An 18,174-nucleotide genomic window follows, 5' to 3' on the forward strand; every position below is an offset into this window, starting at 1 on the left:
AAACTTAAAAACTAAGTCATAGTCCACTTGAACTTAATGAAAATTTTAATAGTTATATAGCCCTTCAGACATGAATACTGTACAAATATTTTAATAAAACATTTATGTAGGAGTGTAACTATGGAAGTTTAGGGTAGTAAGGAAGGGAATAAAATCTGACACAGGCTAGCAACAGGCTTCATAGAGTCCTTGTTCCCTATAGGTATGCACTGCTAATTGTAGACAGTGCCACTGCCCTCTACAGAACCGACTATTCGGGTCGAGGAGAGCTTTCAGCCAGGCAGATGCACTTGGCCAGGTTTCTGCGGATGCTTCTGCGGCTTGCTGATGAGGTAAGTTGTGAGATAGGGACAAACAGTGCCTAATTTTCAGGGCCCTTGTTGGGAGGTCAGAACATCAGTGCCTGGTGTCATGAAGATAACAGATAGGAAGAGATATATGTATTAATCATTCATTCCTTTTTGGGGAAAGAGGTGGCAGCAGTATTCTTTGAATATCCGGCAACAAAAAAATGACATTTATCCTTTCCCCATCAGTTTGGTGTAGCAGTGGTGATCACCAACCAGGTGGTAGCCCAAGTGGATGGAGCAGCCATGTTTGCTGCAGATCCTAAAAAACCGATTGGAGGAAATATCATTGCTCATGCCTCAACAACCAGGTAAAGTGATTTTGTCTTGGGATGTCATATTAACTGAAGTAGACATGAAGATATAACATTTCCATTAAACCCGGTTAAAGCTTTTGTTGTGTAATTAGGCACAGGAGTCCTTGCTAAACCTAATTGTCATGCCCTGGTTAGTACAGATGTTTGCTTTTAGTTTGCAAAGCTATTAAAAGCCCCCAAATGTGGAAGAATGAATGTGAAAGGCATTTTCAAAATGGAAAATCCACTAAGGTGGGGGGCAGGATAGGAGTTGATTCCTCCAGGTTGGAAATGTCCCTAAGGAATACAGAAAGATCCGGAAATTCCTAGGAAGTATTTATGCCTGGGGAAAAAAAATTCTTATCTACCATAAATAGAAAAAGATTTTTAAATTATAATAACTTTGGTTTGTTTCTTTGGGTCAGACTGTATCTGAGGAAAGGAAGAGGGGAAACCAGAATCTGCAAAATCTACGACTCTCCCTGTCTTCCTGAAGCTGAAGCTATGTTTGCCATCAATGCAGATGGAGTGGGAGATGCCAAAGACTGAATCATTGGGGATTTTCCTGTGATAAAGCTTAAGTGCTACAGTGTAATGGAGTGGACTGCTCCCTGGGAGTTCTTCATAGGCCTTTTCCTCTTGTGACTGCCAGAAAAAGGCTTCTGGAAAAACAGCTATTATATCAGCTTTTCTGATGGTGTAAACAGGAGACAGGTCGGTAATCACAAACTGATCTGAAATGTTTGTTCTGTCTGGAGTTTATGTGAATTATTTTGGGGGAAGTAAGGAATACCTTTGATTAACTCAGCTGTCTTCTGGACAACCTTTGGTTCTCTTGCAGACAAAAGCTGAGGAGACTGAATGGACTCTTTGCTCCCCAGGCATTTCAACATTATTCAGATAGACAAAGGAAGTGGGTCTCCTCGCAGGGCTTTTTGTTCATGTCAGTAAAACTCAGATAATTTAGGCAAACTTAAAAATCTACTTCTGACACCTTTTCAATTTAAGGGCTACTGAGCAGACCTATTGGGCCACCAGTCCTTCAATATATATGTGCTTGGTTTTTTTTAACTGCTAAGAGTAACTCAAGGTAATTCTGGAATCTTAAGCATTTCAGAAACTCTTTAGATTTAGTATGGGGCTACTAATAAAGTAGTTATTTGTGGTATTTACAGAAGCTATTCTGGTGTAAGCTGAATAACTTATTGGCCCTAAGTGATCAGTTTCTTAAAAGGAAGTCATATATTCAGATAATTGCACTTACTAGCCTTCAATGTAATAGACAATGTAATAGACATTATAAGATGAATGTCCAATGACTTTCCTGTGGCCTTTGTAATAAGTGTAACGTTCCAGAGTCCTGATACTTGGATGAATATCTATCTATATTAAAGAATGGGATATCTTTCAGGTCTTCTCTTTCATTTCTATACTACACAACAAACCTAGGATGGTACAGTAAGCCAGATTCTCGAATGGAAGTAATTGAGACACAGGATTGAAATGCTTTTATCTTTGTAGGTGGGATTGATGAGGTGAGATGAGGCTTTGTGCTATTGGCCCTAAGAGTCAACTAGTTGGAACAGACCTTGGCAGGCCTCTTTTAACTAAAATTTCTACTGAAAAGACCTCCAACTATATTTGTCTGCAATTGCTTCTATAGTAGGAAATAGTTATACACATGTCAAGCAAGAAAGGAGCTGATGGGAAATATACTCACTTCTAATCAAATTTGGTTTATTTCAGGTTTGTACCAAAATATATTCCAGGCAACCCCTCAGATCATCATTTCACAGTCTCATAAGTCTTCTGCACTGGTGCCCTTCCAAAAGCTGCCAGGATTCTGAAAGTCAAGCAGTCCAGCCCCTCAGCCCAGGAATACGGTTAGAATTCACATGATGGGGAGAAGGGGGCAATATCCTTGGGCTGCCCTGACCTTTCCTTTTACCCTGATGGTCTTATGACTATACACTTTGGTGTAGAATATTAATCAGTAGAAAAGATTAGGGAGTACCAGTGCTGTTTTGTTCCTATAGCTCTTTGAAGTTCATCCCCCACAGGCTGAAGGCAGCCTTCAGTGCTAGTCTTGGTTTTTCAAGAATTCACTTAAGTGAACTACAGAAATCCCCGGGCCTCAAATCCTTCCCCAATTTCAGATTAGGTAAGGGCTTAGAATAAATTAACCCAGTGGGCAACAAGAAAGAAATTGGGGAATGGTTATAGATACCAGTCAGGCTCGGGAGTCCAGACCCTCACTTAATCTTAGATTCCTGATCTAATAAGCAGGGCAGTTTTCCTCAAGTCATGAAGGCTATTGAAATGTGATTATTCTCTTAAAATTACTTCCAATTCTTCCAAGTCCTTTTGGAAAGCTGAATCCTAAGGAGACAAGAGAGAAAAACCAAAACTTGACCAGAACTCAAAAATCTAAGCCATCATTTCCCAAACCATTGATACCTGAGAAGGGCCCCTGAGTTAGTCTTTTACCTACTTTTGCAGGGCAATCTCTGAGATCTGCCTCCCCACTCCCCTCCAGGTGAGATATATATATAAAAGCTACATGTAATTTTCTAGAGAAGATTCTTTCCTGAAAAAAGATCACAGGATTGAATAGCTATTCAAAGTATTACCTCATTAGTGACATCTGGCAGCTCCAGGGCTAACTTCATCCACTGTCTAGCTTCAGAATTTTTTCCTAGTTCCCTGTAGCACTGAAAAGAGACAACAGTGAAAACCTGGGAGAAACACCACCAGGAGACAGGACTTCCTACAAATATCAACATGCATATTTTCATCTCTGTTAAAGTCAGGTGAGTTTACCTTGGAAATATATACCCTCCCTGCTTTGGAAAATCCTGGCTGTAGTTCTTCAGCCTAGAAGAGGAAGGTGTTTTCAGTAAAAGGATTACCATGTTCATGTCAGGCTAAGGTTTATTAAATACACTTCCCTGGACCAGTCTTCAGATAGGAGACTGGAAAGCTCTAGTTTCCTAAGCTATCCACATGGTTCTACCAGAAACCTGTCCCTTCCTTCCCAGTACCTTTAAGAAGCTCTGGAGGGCATCCTGCACAGTGGCACTGAGAGGGCTTTCGAACAAGGCTGTAGCAGTTTTTTTCTCAAGCCAGCTCAGGTGAGAAACCTGCCACCAAAAGAGCAAGGTGTGAATAAAAAGTTTTTAAGAACATCGAATACTCTGTACTTAAAACATTGTCAGATGGGGCTGGGTCCAATCACCCATAACACAGCCGTGCAGAGGAAATGGCACTTGAGCCCAGACCAGGCTACGGCCCCTGCTTGCAGGTTTTCACTGCAAGGATATCAGTGTCACAGGCAATTAGGGCCTTGATATCAGGCCCAGAATTTAGCTTACCTGGTAGCACCACCTGCCAAGAAGAAAGTGAGCCATAGGGTTTTCTGGCTGGAGAGCAATGGCTTTGTCCACATGCTCCTGAGGGGGAAATGTAAGTACAAACTACCATCAGAGTTGCTAAGGGAAGGAGAGCAAGTCGTAGACACTGCAGGCAGGCGCACCCTCTGCAAGGAGCTAGGACAGAGCAGGGAATCTGCAGTAAAGCAGTACAAGGGAAGAAAAAGAAGCCTTTCCTCACCTTGAAGCTAAAGCCACTCTGGATGCGCCTCTGGATGCTCTCATGCTCAGCCAGCTGACCACAAAGCACTGCATACCTAAGGGGGAAAGCGGCAGCAAGCTCAAGGAATAGGTTTCTCATCAAGTGCCCTCTAACCCCCCTCAAGTAGAGCTAAAAATAAATTTCTATGTATGTATAAATCTCTTCATAGATCTGTGGTTCCAATTCATATTCTTAGTGAATTCTCCAAAGTATGCTACATACAAAAAAGTAGGGTCCACTACAGTAAACTTCTCATACTTAGTATTTAGCCCATGTCTCAGTCCAAATTTCCACCAATTTCCCCATATAATGAGTGTAGCTGTGGGGGCATTAAAAACTTAAAAAGCAGATCTAATAATCAGCATCAGAATTTAAGGGACCTAAATAGTTGTTTCTTATCTCCTGAGAAGGCATGAAAGGTCTCATTAGCTTTACAAGTACATAGGTATGTCCTTGGGGGCATATTGGGATGGGATACTCCAGGAAATTCTAACGTTAATTTGGGAACCATCAAAAGCTGATGGAAGCAGGCTTCAGATTTATGTCCTTTCCAAAACATCCTCCCACCCACAGAGGGAACAAAGCCAGCCAGCTTCCCATCTTCAAAAACAAAGATCAAACTACCGTATCTCCCCAGCATTGTTCCTAGAAACACAACTGACGTTAAAGGAGTGTCTAGAGACCCAAGTTGTCTTTTCATTTATTCAGTTAAATGTCTGGGTGCATCTGTATCAGATACTTCCAGAGGCTCATTTCCATATTTCCTTCAAACAGCTGTTGCCCAAGAATAAAGTGTAAGACTATTTTCTATCCTTGGGAGTCCAGGGGCCCCAAGGAAGAACACAGGGAAGTGGCACCAATTCCCTGCTCCCTGAGAGGAGCTCTTGCAGAGACAAATCTGAGGGCAGAAATATAGAAAGCAAGGGGGAGGTGGGAAGGGAATTTTCACTAAAAACTCTGGTGCTAGACCAGGCCCTAGGACACAAGTGGGATTTGACCCATGGAAGTTGGCAGAACCTTGCCTCACACAGACCATAAACAGGGCTGTTTCTGTAAGCTAATAAACTAACTCATGCAAGCCAAGCAAAGAAGCCAAAGTTCACCACCAGCCAGGGACTGCAGCTGGGGCAAGGAAGAGCTTGTGCAGGACAGAGGAACTACAACTGTGCTAGCTTCCCTGAAGAGCCAAGGACCCACAAATGTTACAGCTAGGACAACTCTGAAAAAGCTATGTGTTTCTCTGAGCCACAACAACACATCTCCTATTCCCCTTTGCCTCACTCCCAAGGCACCTTCCAAAGGAAACCCCCTGGGTCCCTGGTTTGGGGTAGGCCCAAAGGCCAAACCGCCCTCTCCTATCTCCTCTGGCAAAAGCCTTTGTGGTCACGCCAGAGAAATGGCACTCTCCCACTCTAACTCATGCTGACTCTTCCCACCACCCTGTAGCTTATTACCACTGGTGACATTCAGCACTCTCATCCCCCTTCTCCAGGGCAGCCTCCGCTTCTTCTTTTCCTGTAGGACAAAAGTGATCAAGAGTTGACAAGGGCTCCCATAGCAGGGGCTCTGGCAAGAATGTTCTAGCTCTTACTCATCCCTAACCCAACTGGACTTGTTTGAAATAATTTTTGAATCTGAACAGAAGAAAAAGCTACAAATAGCTTTTCAGGGATAATATCTGCTTCACCTCGCTGTCCCTGTCCTCAGCTACCCAGCTATCTTCTTTTTATGGCATCCACCTGATGTGCCCAAAAGCATTTTAAATATAAAACAACCCAATGGCAATCCAGCTGTCCCCAGCAGACCTTATCCTAGAGGGTAGTGGACAGGCTTTACGGTGTCCATGTATTCCTCTGAAGTGAAAATTTTTGCTACATGGGCATTTTATTGAAGAAAGGGCCTACAGCTTTGATTGAATCCTCTAGTGGATCTGTATTCCAAGAACATTAAACACACAGCTCTGGGTTGGAAATCCTCACCAGAGCCAAATGGACCAACATCTGACCAGAGAGGACATTCGCTTAGTTTTCTAGGCACTAAGACTGAAAAATCAAGGCCTAAACGCATGAAGACTCTTGACAAGGGTCTCCTAAGTTAAGGAGCTTGGAGCCCTCTAGCTGAAGAACATCATGCCTTTAACACTGGAGAAAAGAACATACTGCAAAATGGGGCTTCTTTGATTAAAGTGGAGAGGGCTTCAAAGGGAACAAGAAAATGGAACAAAAGTAATGGGTTGAGGTGATGGACTGGCTGTTGTGAAATGTTTCTTCATTCTGAAATTATGGTATAATGTTGCATATGCAACAAACACCTGTTTACAATGGCCGATGTGAGAAATAACCCTCTCCCCAATAACCTTCCCTCCACTCCTTTTTAAGGCCATTCTTTGAGAGAGCTTGAGCTGGCATTGCTGATATAGTAGTGAGTGAGGGCGCTTGCATAAGCAGGGGAAGGGCAGAGAGGGAGAAAGAATCCCAAGCAGCCTCCACACCTCCAGTGCAGAACCCGACACACAATTTGATCACACAAACCCTGAGATCATGATCTGAGCAGAAATCAAGAGTTGGACACCTAACTGAGCCACCCAGGCACCCCCTAACCTCCCTTTTTTTAAACAATGACCAAATGTGGCCCCATCAGTGGAGGACATGGTCTATTAGTGGATTTTTCCCTTTCCACTTCAAAGCACTGTCTTTACAGAAAAATAAGAGCGGATAGTTCCTTCTTGTCAACCTAGACATAAGGTGAAAAAGATGTCACCTAAGATCCCACAGAATGGCTGTCTCCTGGTGGTCCAACTTTTAGAGATAGAACAAAATGAAGAACTTTAGACCCGTCAAGGGTGGTCCTAAAAAAGCAAGATTTAGAAGCAGGGCCTCCAAAGATGCTCCATCTGTCTTCCTGCAGGAGTGGACTTGTACAGAACTGCTAAGCTCTGCAAACCAGACCAGAGCACTGGCGATGGCTGCCCTAACCACCACCCTGCCTCCACCTTCAGGTTTCATCCTGGCTACTGGTACTAGTATGAGATGATCAATGATCAAAAAGCAAGCAAAGGTTCTTGTTGATACCTAGAGTCCATATATCAGCCCAAAAGCTGGTAAGAATTCTCTCCTGAAACTTAGGAAGGAAAGCAGAAACTTTTGAGAAAAAGCAAACTAATTAAGCATCTTCTGTTAAAACTTCTGAAGATTGGTATCAATAAACATTCAACTCAACTGGCCTAGTCTTTCTCTATTGACAGAATTCTACAAATGCTTAGCACAATGACCTTGTGGTAAGTCAGATTCTACGTTAACAGAGATTCGATGTTTATAAGTAAGGAAGTGGACATGTCCATTACGGATAGTTCAGATGACTTTCCATAGCTAACTGAGTAAGACCTGGAAGTCCATTGATGGTGCCTGACTGGGGGGGTGTAGCTAGGCAGGACGCATCTTCCCCACAAAGACACTCATTTTTCAAAGGCCCAGGATTCTCAGTGATAGGGAAGAGCCCTGCACTTGACATAGTTCAGATGCACCCTACCCTCCAGGATACACACTTTGGCAACAGAGTTGCTAAGTAGATCCCAAAGACTCAAGCTAGAACACCTACTCCACGGGCTCCAAAACAAACAAAAAACCCTATTCAAATTAATAAAGTAGTCTTTGCCCTCTCTTACAGCTGGGAAGGGAGAACAAAGAATTATGCTAGTATGCTACAGTTATCCCTAAACACATCTGCACCTGTATTAATCACCATGTGCAGAGAGACTGTGCTGTCTCGAGAAGGAAGCAGAAGTCCCCAGGAACCAGAGCTTGTGCTGAGTGAGTGAGCCACAACTGCCCTGACAGCCTACATGTTACCTAGGTAGTTCCCCTGAGCCCCAGATGGGCCAGCTGTGCCCCTAGAATCAGTCACCTTCCCACCAGGAATCTGTCAGCACTTACCATTTAGGGCATATGACTTCTTCTCGCTCACTTCCTCAGTGAGCTCGCACATGTCACTATAGGCCCGAGCCAGGCGCCAGAGAAAGTCCTGCCGACTTCCATACTGTGGACCAAACAGAGGGATGGATGAGACCCCTCATCCTTCGGCTGCAGAGAACCGGGGCTCTGGCCTTCTCCCCACGCCCTAGGTTTGAGTTTCCCAACTAGTGTATTATTACAAACTGACATTAGGCCAGCCTTGTGCACAGGGTTTCACCCCCACAACTTCCCACTTGCACTTAGCTGAGGACATACTATCGCTAGCCAGTAGACTGCACAACCCTCAGAGTAAGGGCATTCTGGCCGGATGCCGTGGGGAGTAAAGGTCAATTCCAAGATGAATGAGGCACAATGGGAGAGAAGTCTTGCTGACAGAATGAAAAAGTGAAAATGCCCAAGAAAAGGAAAAATTCTAACTGTTGGGCATTTATACCTGGGTGAACATAAATTCTAGCAGTGAGCCAGAGAAAGGAACTATGCTTGAGTGACCTACACACTTGTCACAGAAGCTTCAAGTAGGGCAGACAGTTTGGGCTCTGCCTCAAGGGACAAATAAAAGAGGAAAATATATTCTGGTTCTTTTCACATCTCTCTTCTGTAAGAGGCGGAGCTCTTTAGCAGTGGTTCTGCAGGAGGCAGAGGACTCGGGAGGCAGCTCTGGGGCCGGCGGCACACCTAGGCCCCTGGGGGCAGGGCAGGGCCTACTTAATAGGATGTGCAAGCCCAGGGGATACATGCAGAACCAGCCATCTCACCCTCACCTTCGTGTGTCACCTTGCAGGCTTAGCAACTACAGGGGCCTGCCTTCCTTCCCGGGGGCTGCGGGTCATTAAGGGCAGACAGAGCTGGAGCCTCACCGCCAGCTTGTTGTTGAGCAGCAGCCGGAAGCCCTCCCGCTTGCCCTGCTCGCTGCCCTGGTGTAGCTCATCGGCCTGCTGCAGGAGGGGCAGCACATCCTCCAGGCCAGGGGAGCCTCCGGCCTCCAGGGCTCTGGCCACCGGGCCTGAAGCCGCCTCCGCCTCCGCCTCCGCCTCCAGGTCCAGAGAATCCTTTCTTCCCATCTTCACAGTCTCACAGCTTACTTCATCTTCCCCATGATCACTTTCCCTGTCAGAGTCCCGCTCGTAGTCAGACTCCGCGTTGGCCGTGGTATACCTGTGGCAGAGAAATGTAAGTGACAGGGTCAAGGGAGGTTATTTAGCCTCAGAGCCCTGGGGTCTATCCCCCACCCACAAAGAAGGGCTCTTCATGGCACTGCTGTCCAAAGCACCAAGTAAAAAACATTTCTGTCACTTAGGAGCAGAAATTGGTCCTTGAGAGAAATTTTCCCAGAGGGAACTATGGTCTGGGAAAATGATGCCTCCTGGAGGGAAAGAGTGACCAGCAGGGGGGGGACACTGTGGCAACCCGGGGCTGATGTGAGAACCCTTGCTAAGCTGCCATCAGGTCAGGCAGATCAGAAAAAGCCTAGAAAAGAAGCTGCCTAGAAAGCAATGTACCAAAATACTAGTAGATCTCAGGGTAGAAGAATTAAAGGTAACCTTTTTTTGTATTTTTTAATATATATGACCGCTTTAGTGAGCATATATTCTTAAAAGTTAAAAAAAGACACACTTAGGATAAGAACCATAATGTAGGTGGAACTGATCTCCTGAGCTAGATTACTCACCAGTCTAAGTGTCTGTCAATCATTTTTGCTTTATCAGCCAACAGCACCGGCCAGAAACAATGTGGGTGGGTGCCAGCCTGAGGCCATGGGCAGCTCAGACATCTACACTTCCTTTATCAACTCCAGGTGCACCTCTGTCCTAAGTCAGCAGCCAAATCTAAACCACAATAGGAGTAGCCATTGGAAACCATAGGAACTTGCCAGGGGTGGGGAAAGACCACTCCCAACCAATCCTTACAGCTTGGACAATAACCTGCCCCACATGAGAAAATCCAGTCAGTCTACTAGAGCCTCTACTCAGCCCATCCAGGCCCAAAGGCAAGATGAGTAAATGGATTATGTGGGGGCAAAGACCTAGAGTCTCAGGTCTCCTGTTGCTAGAATGAAGGGGAGACACCATAGCCTGCTGAACTCCCTCCAATTAGGAGTTCTAATCAGGAGTATCCCAGGGAGGGACCCCCTACTCTTACCCCTTTTAGAGAGGCATCGGCATAGTCTCTCCGGGGAGCTTATGTGGCTGAGGAAAAGGAGTGGTCAGAAGGGACTTTGCTGCCACCCACAGAGTGAGGGCAGGGGAGGCTCCAGGGAGGCTGAACAGAGAGGAGGCCTTTTATTGCACCTCAGCCTCCCTTCAGGGAGCTCTGCTCCACCTCACTAGGTGGCCGCCGGCCTGCAGCGGACGGACGGGCAGACGCTACTGCTCCAGCTCGGGCGGCAGCCCTGTGAGCTGCCAGGGCTTCCCCAGCTGCAGGGGCTGCGTCTCTGCGTCTCTACATCCACACCATTTTCTTCTCTCTCAGAGCACCAATCCAGCCCTTGGAGGGAGAGACAGAGACAGACATATGTCCCTTTTGTTTAACATGCCCTGAGGCTTTTGAGATCTACCGGGGACTGGCAGACACCTTTGAAAAGGCTCTTTGAAGCTGTGCCCTTGGGTGGAACACACTGTTCCCACACAGAGCAGATCATCCAAGGCTCCCTCAGAGCAAGGAAGCCAGAGCTACCCCACTCCACTCCTTGAGAAGACACCAACCCTTCAGTGATCAAGGACTCAGTTACACACATACCCCTTCTTCTGACACGACTCCTAAGCCCCATTAGAGGGGTGGGGCTAAAGGATTCAAAGAACCAGGCATGGGAGACTCTAACTGGTGAGGAAGATAAGACCAATATAAATGAGGTGATAAATGCCCGAGAAGGGGTGGCAGTGGGGTTGCAGGCAATCCTTGGCTGGGACGCCTGGGAAGGCTTGCTGGAGGAGCTGGTGTCTCAGGGGAAGCCAGGTTTTGACCAGGAGAGAGCTAAAGCTGTGTTTGACACAACGCTCAGAAACAAGCTCACGGACCCACGTGGCAATTCTGCCAGTCGATACCCTGGGAGTTCAAAGTTCCTACTTTACTTGGAAGATAAAGGGAATACAGCTTTCAAGGGAGTAGGGCATCAAATATTCTTAGCCTTCCATCCCTCAAAGAAGCACTCCTTCCCTGGTCCCACATGTTCAAGCCATTCCAGAGTTTGTGGTCCCCTCCCCAAATGCCCCCTTGGCCCACATGGCACTGACCGTGGCACAAAGAATTATCCACCACGGCCATCGCCCCAGATAGCAGCAAGCTAAAGCCGGAGTCCGGCCCTAGGAGCCACCATCGGCTTCTACATGCCACGGGCCCGGGCTGAGCCTGCTGGAGCTGTAACTAAGAAGGCTGCCCTTCCTCTTGTCCCAGCACAGGCGGCTAACGGGCCTGTCCTTCCCTTTATGGCCTTGAGAGCCCCCGTGAGCACTCCAAGCAGTGGAGCACCCACAGGTGCCTGGTTAAACACCCTCGCTCTCACTGTTCCCAGAAGTTTGTACAACTGCTTAAAATCAACAGTAAGAGTCTTGAGTTCTGCACCCTGATCTTGGGCAGAGCTGCGACCTCTCCTTTTGTTCTACCCTCTTCGAAATGTCAGTTTCCCCACCTCGAATGACCTCCAAAAAATGGGCTGCACAGAGATGCTCCTTCCATCTCAGGGTCCACTTAGTCCTCCTTTCTTTTCAATGTCAAACATCATTTTTGCCCCCTCCTCTAACAGCCTTCTGGAAACATCTCTCAGGGTGAAGCATTAGGTAAATGGAAAAGGGCCACGCCCATGAGCCCTTGACAATACTGATAATGGGATCAGATAACCCCAGCAACAGTAGTCAGAAATGGAAGACTAAGGCTCGTTGTGAGAGGTGCCTGAGCAATAATCAAACCCAGCACAGATGCCCAATGGCAGTAATATGAAAAAGAAAGTACTATTTTTCTTAATTTTCTTAGAAAACCAATGAGAAGAGACAGGAGGATATAATGGCCCAAACAAGAAAATGAGGCTGAAATTTTCTCAGTAAAAGGTACTGAACAGATCAGACAGCTATGGGCAGTGAGCTGTGGCAGCTCTTTACTCTCCGGGGAAGAACTCCCAAGGGCTGCATGGAACAGGTCTTCCTGAAAAAGCCCTTCTATGGCCCAACAAGCCAGGCCTTAGATCACAGACTCCCCACCCCCACAGACGAGCCCAGCTGAGCCTGCACTCAGGAGCTGTGTAACCCTGGGCAAGGCATCAAACCTCGCTAAGCCCCAAGTCTCCATGTGAGGAAGAACAGCACCTTCCTCATAGGATCTTGTGAGGATTAGGTGAGGAAATGCCTCTAAAGTACTTAGCACGCAGTCACAGAGGAAAAATAAACCGTAGTTAGTATCATAAGGCGTTACAGCTAAAGAACACTGCTGCAAATTTCACCCTGAATAGCTGTGTGCACGTCCTTCTGTCCCAAAACAAGGCTGGGCTCTTCTCTGTGCCACTCTTTTCCTTGAGGAGGAAGGAAGGTCAGCCTCGAGATCTCACAGAGGCCCCTTGATGACTGGCGCCAGCAGTAGACAAGGGCAGAAGCTGCCAATGACAGCATCAGGCATCACAGCGAAGATTTTCATCCAGATTCCATCCTTGAGACAAAAGCTTCAAATGGCACTAATGGCTTAAAATCAAAAAGCCCTTACTGACCAAGTTTGGAGGCTGCCCCCCAGACTCCTGCCTGCTGCCCCAGAGCACAGAAAGGCCTATGCTCAGAACTGCTCGGCCAGTCAGCTCCCACCTGTGAAGATGCCAAGGGAGCATGCACAAGCCTCCCATGTGGGAGCACAGGCGTTTCCAGTGCTTGGAGGGCTTGGCAAAGCTGGCTCAGCCCCTGAGTGACAAAGTCGTAGCACAATGCTTATAAAGTCCTTGTGTTGGGGTAAGAAAGTGGTCTACTTTCATTAACAACAACAACAAAGTCCTTGGTAACAGGGGTGCCTGGTTGACTCAGTCAGTAAAGCGTGCGACTCTTGATCTCAGGGTCAGGAGTTCAAGCCCTACATTGGGCATGGAGCCTACTTAATTAAAAAAAAAATATATAGGGGCATCTGGGTGGCTCAGTCCGTCAAGCATACAGCTCTTTATTTCAGCACAGGTCATGATCTCTCGGTTCATGAGTTCAAGCCCCACGTTGGGCTCAACATTGGCAGTGTGGAGCCTCCTTGATATCCTCTCTTTTCCTTTTTCTCTACCCCGCCTCTGCTCTCAAAATAAATAAACTTAAAAAAAATTATAAGGCCCTGTGATAACACAGGAAAATGCCCAACTGTTACAGGAAAAATGGAAATAAAAAATATATTATGGTAACTGTGTAAGAAACCTATTCAGGGGAAACAGCAGATGCAAGCATTAAGCATTGTTAACATTCCACTTGCCTGGGGGACATAAGGTAGATGGTTTTTCTTGTTTAACCTACTCTGTATTTTTATTCATTTATACCCTTACTTTGTTCCAAAAATGACCCACAGCAGCTCAGAGTGAATTTTCTAGGTAAACAATAGTTTCACAAAACGTAACCTGCCTGAGGCCACAACTGCCTCCAGGAGAAACAACTCACCCGCCTTCGCTCTCGGCATCTGTGAACAGGGCTCCCGAGGTGGCCGTGAAGTAGACGGAGCTGGAGCCAGTAGAGTCACTCCTCTCTCGGGCAAAAGGGAATCTCCGCCGCCGGGCCACTCTCTGGCTCTCTTCCATGTGGGATCTGGAAAACAGGCCCCTTTAGAGAGGGTGCCACTAGGCCCCCCGCCAGCCTGTTTTTCCCTTCCTCATAAGGGAAGCTCTTAACTACTGCTGCTTATTAAAGGGCCAAGAATGGAGAAAATCCTGGGCCTCTACCCTCAGGAGAACAAGGAGGGCAGCTCCCTGGACCCAGCCCCCAGGGGCAGACCAAGTAGGTCAGAACACAGCATTTCAGCTGCTCCAACAGACCAGGAGGCCCAAAAGCAGCAAGGAACTTAGGAACAAAGTAACAAGCATATGGCTTCTCTGCCAATTATGTGAGCAGCTGTCAAACTGGCTTCTTCCTTAGGGACAGGCAGAAAAGGCCAGGACACAGCTCAGCTGAAAAAGCTATGGGGGCTGTGAAAAGCTGAGGGACGTGGGCAAGGCGGGACAGAGGCTGCCTCACTCACCGGACCTCCCCAACAATCTGCCCGGCAAGCCCCTGCAGGCTGCTCCTGAGCTCCTCCACCTCCCGCCGCACGGCCGCCAGGCTGCTGAGCACAAAGTCCAGGCGGTCCAGCACCTCCTCCTGCCCTTCTCGTGGAAGGCTGGGCAGCACCGCAGCATCTCCAGCCTCGCCGGGGACCGCCCGCAAAGGCCTCACTGAAGGAGTGACAGCAGACAGTGATGCTCATGGGATAGAGTGAGGAAAGGTCTTGGACCTAGAATTCAAGAACACTTGCTTCTCACTAGAGCTCAATTTACAAAAACCCTGGAGGCTCAGGCAGTATATGTTCACAGGTAGGTCCTGGTAACAAGTCTCAGGTGACTATTCAAAGAAAAAATAACACTCAAGAGCTCAATCTCTAAACCAGAGCCCACTCTGCTCCAAGAACCTTCCACAGCATGGCGGGTAATGTAAAATGCTCTTAAGATTTAGTACCCAGAAAGCAGGATACCTGCCCTGCAAAAGGAAAACAAAACCCCTTAAGTGCCTATATAGTTCCCAAATACCAGGCAGTCAGTACTCTCCACACCGCCAAACTGAAATTGAGCTCATTCAAAATCTGATCTTTCACTTTACAAAGAAGAGCAAAGACAACTCTGAGCTCTTCTTCATTTAATATCAGAGAAGAGCAAAGAGAAACGGGCAGTTACTAAGAGAAAACATATACTGGGAAAAGCCCAACCGCATCCCATGGGAAAACACCATTACGAAGCCCTCGACTGAGCTCAGGTAAATTCCAACAATAAATGCTAGTAAGGTAATTGGACTGGAAAAGGTAAAAACAAGAAACGGGGGCGCCTGGGTGGCTCAGTTGGTTAAGCCTCCGACTTTGGCTCAGGTCAGATCTCACGTTCGTGGGTTCGAGCCCCGCGTCAGGCTCTTGGCTGACAGCTAGCTCAGAGCCTGGAGCCCGCTTCGTGTTCCATGCCCCCTTCTCTCTCTGCCCCTCCCCCTCTCATGCTCTGTCTCTCTCTGTATCAAAAATAAATAAAACATTAAAAAAAATTTTAAAAAATAGGCAGAGAGAGATTTAAAACAAAAAACAAAAAACAGGAAACGAACTAAGAAGGCAAGATCCAAAGTCCAGGCAAGCATAAATGTGTTTGTTAAAGGAAATCTAGTGACAGTGTAGGCCCGGATTACAATACACACGTAACAACGTTTTCAAGAGCCTGCACCTGGGCAGCTGAGTCGGTTAAGCGACCGACTTCAGCTCAGGTGAGGATCCCGCGGTCGGTAGGTCTGCGCCCCGCCTCAGGCTCTGCTGACAGTCTGGAGCCGGTTTCGGATCGCGCTCTCTGCCCCTCCCCCACCGGTGTGCGTGCGCACGCGCGTGCTCGCTCTCTCAAAAGAAATATGTTAAAAAATTTGTTTAAAAAAGTGTGGAGCAAGAAAGATGGGGAGAAGAGGATGGACACTGACGCGACAGGAAGAGCATGCGACTCTAGATCTCAGGGTTGAGTTTGAGCCCCACCTCAGATGTAGAGATTACTGAAATAAAATTAAAAAAAAAAAAAGATCTCTGGGAACGCGCCACTTTCTCCAAACAGCAGAAGAAAAACTGCTAAGAAGTTACAAACAAACCACAGGGGGGAAAAAGTAAAGACTAGCACCTCACAATACTCGGTTACCAGCAGTTTATAAAATGCCGACCAACAGCTGCTATCTAAATTGATAACTCTTGGGCCGCCTGGGTGGCCCAGTCGGTTAAGTATCTGTGACTCTCAATTTATGCTCAGGTCACAATATCATGGTTCCTGAGTTCCAGCCCCGCATTGGGCTCCGCACTGATGGTGTGGAGTCTGCTTGTAATTCTCTCTATCCCTCTCTCTCTGCCCTTCAACCCTCTTTCTCTCTCTCAAAATTAATAAACTTTAAAATAAATAAGCTGGTAAGTCTTTGAAGACTCTTCTAAAACTAACTTTTCCATTCCATCTGGCATTTGGCAATCCGAGAAAACACTCATTCCCAATTAACATGGGGTGAGATGATCTAAATGCTCCTCTATTACACACACATGAGGAGTGGCTAGAACCAGCCCTAGGTGCTTTGTTCAAACGACTTAAGGTCAAAGGTTTGCAAAACGAAAGCACTACCCATTTCAGCTGTGGCTAGAAGCCAGCCACGTTCAGCTTCAATTGCAGTAAATCCACTCCCAGTTCCATCCACTTCCACCGGACCAGGTGACCAGGCGCAATCCTGCCACTTAACTGCCCTGTGACAACCTTGGTAAAGTTACATAATCTTTTTGAATCTCAATTTTCCTCTAAGAAGGATAAAAAAAACTTGCATAGTCTCCAAGTTCCCTTCAAATTCTAATACATAAGCCTCAAGACTTAATTCCCATAAGATTAGTTTTCCCTCTTGCCTTCTTTTGGACTTTTTCTCTATTTATTAAACACGTCACCCACCACTAAGCAAGTCCCTTTTATACATACATAGCACTGTTGTGGCCTGAACTAGGAGTGCAGGCTAAACAATTTCACAATATACTTTCCTAGGATTATAGAAAAAAGTAGAGAAGAGGAAGTCTGCTTTCCTTTTCAGTAAACTTTACAAAAAAAGTCAAACTCTCAGGCACCCCCCTCCGCTGTCCTGCTAAAGGCATCCCGGACCCTAGGCCCATCCATCAGCCATGACTGTGGCCTCAGGGGACCCGCTTCTACCTACCCTGGCGTCCGGGCTCTGAGGTCCGTGTGTATTCCAGGGAGTTCGGTAGGCTCTGGTTGTGGCCGTGGCGCTGGGTCCGTTTCCACCGCTGGCTGTAAAGGGCACACAGGAATCCAAGGCCCGCGGCGGTGCCCAGCAACAGTCCCAACCCGGCCTGGGCGCCGCCCAAGACCCCCAGTCTAGACATGCTGCATCTGCAGCCCGCGTGAGCCACTGGAAGCAGGCGGGCGGGGGGCAGAGAGATTCGTGAACGTGGGCCACCCACCCCGAAGGCCGAACCCCTAGAGATAGCTCCTTGCCCAGACCTGAGCTCCCGACTACCCTCACCCCAGTCTGGACCCTAACGTTTCCCCAGACTCCTGTGCCGGACGGCCGCGCCTCTCACCCAACCTGGACGCAGCCTTCTGGCCAACACACCCGCAGCCCTGAGAGGAGTCAGGTGGGATGATCCGAACGCTCCCTCCCCCAGCCCCACGACACTGCAGGCAACAACCCCGCCGTCCCGGCTGCAAACTCCGGGCCTCCCCCGCGCCCTCGGAAGGCACCCTGGCTGGCAGCAGATGGACTCAGACGCTTACATGACCGCTCCAAAGCACGGCTGCAGCAGCCACGACCGCGGCCTCACGCTGTCAATGGCCCTGACGTCATCAAGAGGCGCCAGCAGCCCTGCGCGCCTTTAGGAAGGGGCGGGGAGGAAGACCGCGTGAGGCTCAGCCTCCTCTTTTGCCTTTTCCAGGGGGCGGTGCCAGCTGGGAGCGGGAAAGGGGAACGAAGGAGGGAGGTGAGCGGAGAGAGAGAGAAGGGAGACTTCTGGATGAGATTCTCCTGCAGTACCACGTTCCGGCCAGATGAGGTCCCATTTCCCTCCAGTCACACCAGTTTACTTGCTATTCCCAAATGCCTCTCTTTGAGTCTATTGTTGCTCCTTCCTGACCCGTCATCTATCTGGAAAACACCACCCCCTTCCCACCTTTCCTTGATACTCTGTCATAACTCAGAATTTATTTTATTTTGGCTTTATTTGTTCATACATACTTAAAAATGTTTA

General features: G+C 47.5%; 2 protein-coding genes across 4 annotated transcripts in view; one reads left to right on the forward strand and one right to left on the reverse strand.

Moving 5' to 3' along the window:
* Positions 1-2,051, forward strand: part of RAD51 (RAD51 recombinase) — a 41,849-nt gene extending 39,798 nt beyond the window's left edge. Inside the window, exons 8-10 of the mRNA XM_029951794.1 lie at positions 203-332; positions 537-658; positions 1,069-2,051. Coding sequence (XP_029807654.1) covers positions 203-332; positions 537-658; positions 1,069-1,192 — 376 coding nt within the window. The 3' untranslated portion in view covers positions 1,193-2,051. The remainder of the gene's footprint in view (positions 1-202; positions 333-536; positions 659-1,068) is intronic.
* Positions 2,052-2,359: 308 nt separating this feature from the next.
* RMDN3 (regulator of microtubule dynamics 3) lies at positions 2,360-17,789 on the reverse strand. Of its 3 annotated transcripts, none has more exons than XM_029951791.1 (13): positions 17,705-17,789; positions 17,127-17,339; positions 14,419-14,611; positions 13,845-13,988; positions 9,102-9,399; positions 8,206-8,308; positions 5,728-5,788; positions 4,253-4,328; positions 4,015-4,092; positions 3,685-3,783; positions 3,464-3,517; positions 3,274-3,354; positions 2,360-3,022 (listed from the first exon to the last, which is right to left on the reverse strand). In XM_029951791.1, the coding sequence occupies exons 2-13, from the start codon at positions 17,311-17,313 to the stop codon at positions 2,969-2,971; spliced, it is 1,428 nt and encodes a 475-aa protein (XP_029807651.1). In that variant the 5' UTR covers positions 17,314-17,339; positions 17,705-17,789; the 3' UTR covers positions 2,360-2,968. The 3 variants fall into 3 exon arrangements, with proteins under 3 accessions (XP_029807651.1, XP_029807653.1, XP_029807652.1); XM_029951793.1 differs by having other exon boundaries at positions 17,127-17,218; positions 17,705-17,783; XM_029951792.1 differs by lacking the exon at positions 17,705-17,789 and having other exon boundaries at positions 17,127-17,659.
* Between the last annotated feature and the right edge of the window lie 385 nt (positions 17,790-18,174).

The sequence above is a fragment of the Suricata suricatta genome, chromosome 9, assembly GCF_006229205.1.
Source record: "Suricata suricatta isolate VVHF042 chromosome 9, meerkat_22Aug2017_6uvM2_HiC, whole genome shotgun sequence".
NCBI lineage: Eukaryota > Metazoa > Chordata > Mammalia > Carnivora > Herpestidae > Suricata > Suricata suricatta.

Coding starts and splice junctions, on each gene's coding strand:
- RMDN3 (XM_029951791.1), bottom strand. CDS start 17,313: ATGTCTAGACTGGGGGTCTTGGGCGGCGCCCAGGCCGGGTTGGGACTG. Junction 5,789..8,205: donor GAAGTCATATGCCCTAAATG/GTAAGTGCTGAC, acceptor TTTGTCCTACAG/GAAAAGAAGAAGCGGAGGCT. Junction 3,518..3,684: donor CCCTCCAGAGCTTCTTAAAG/GTACTGGGAAGG, acceptor TTCCTCTTCTAG/GCTGAAGAACTACAGCCAGG.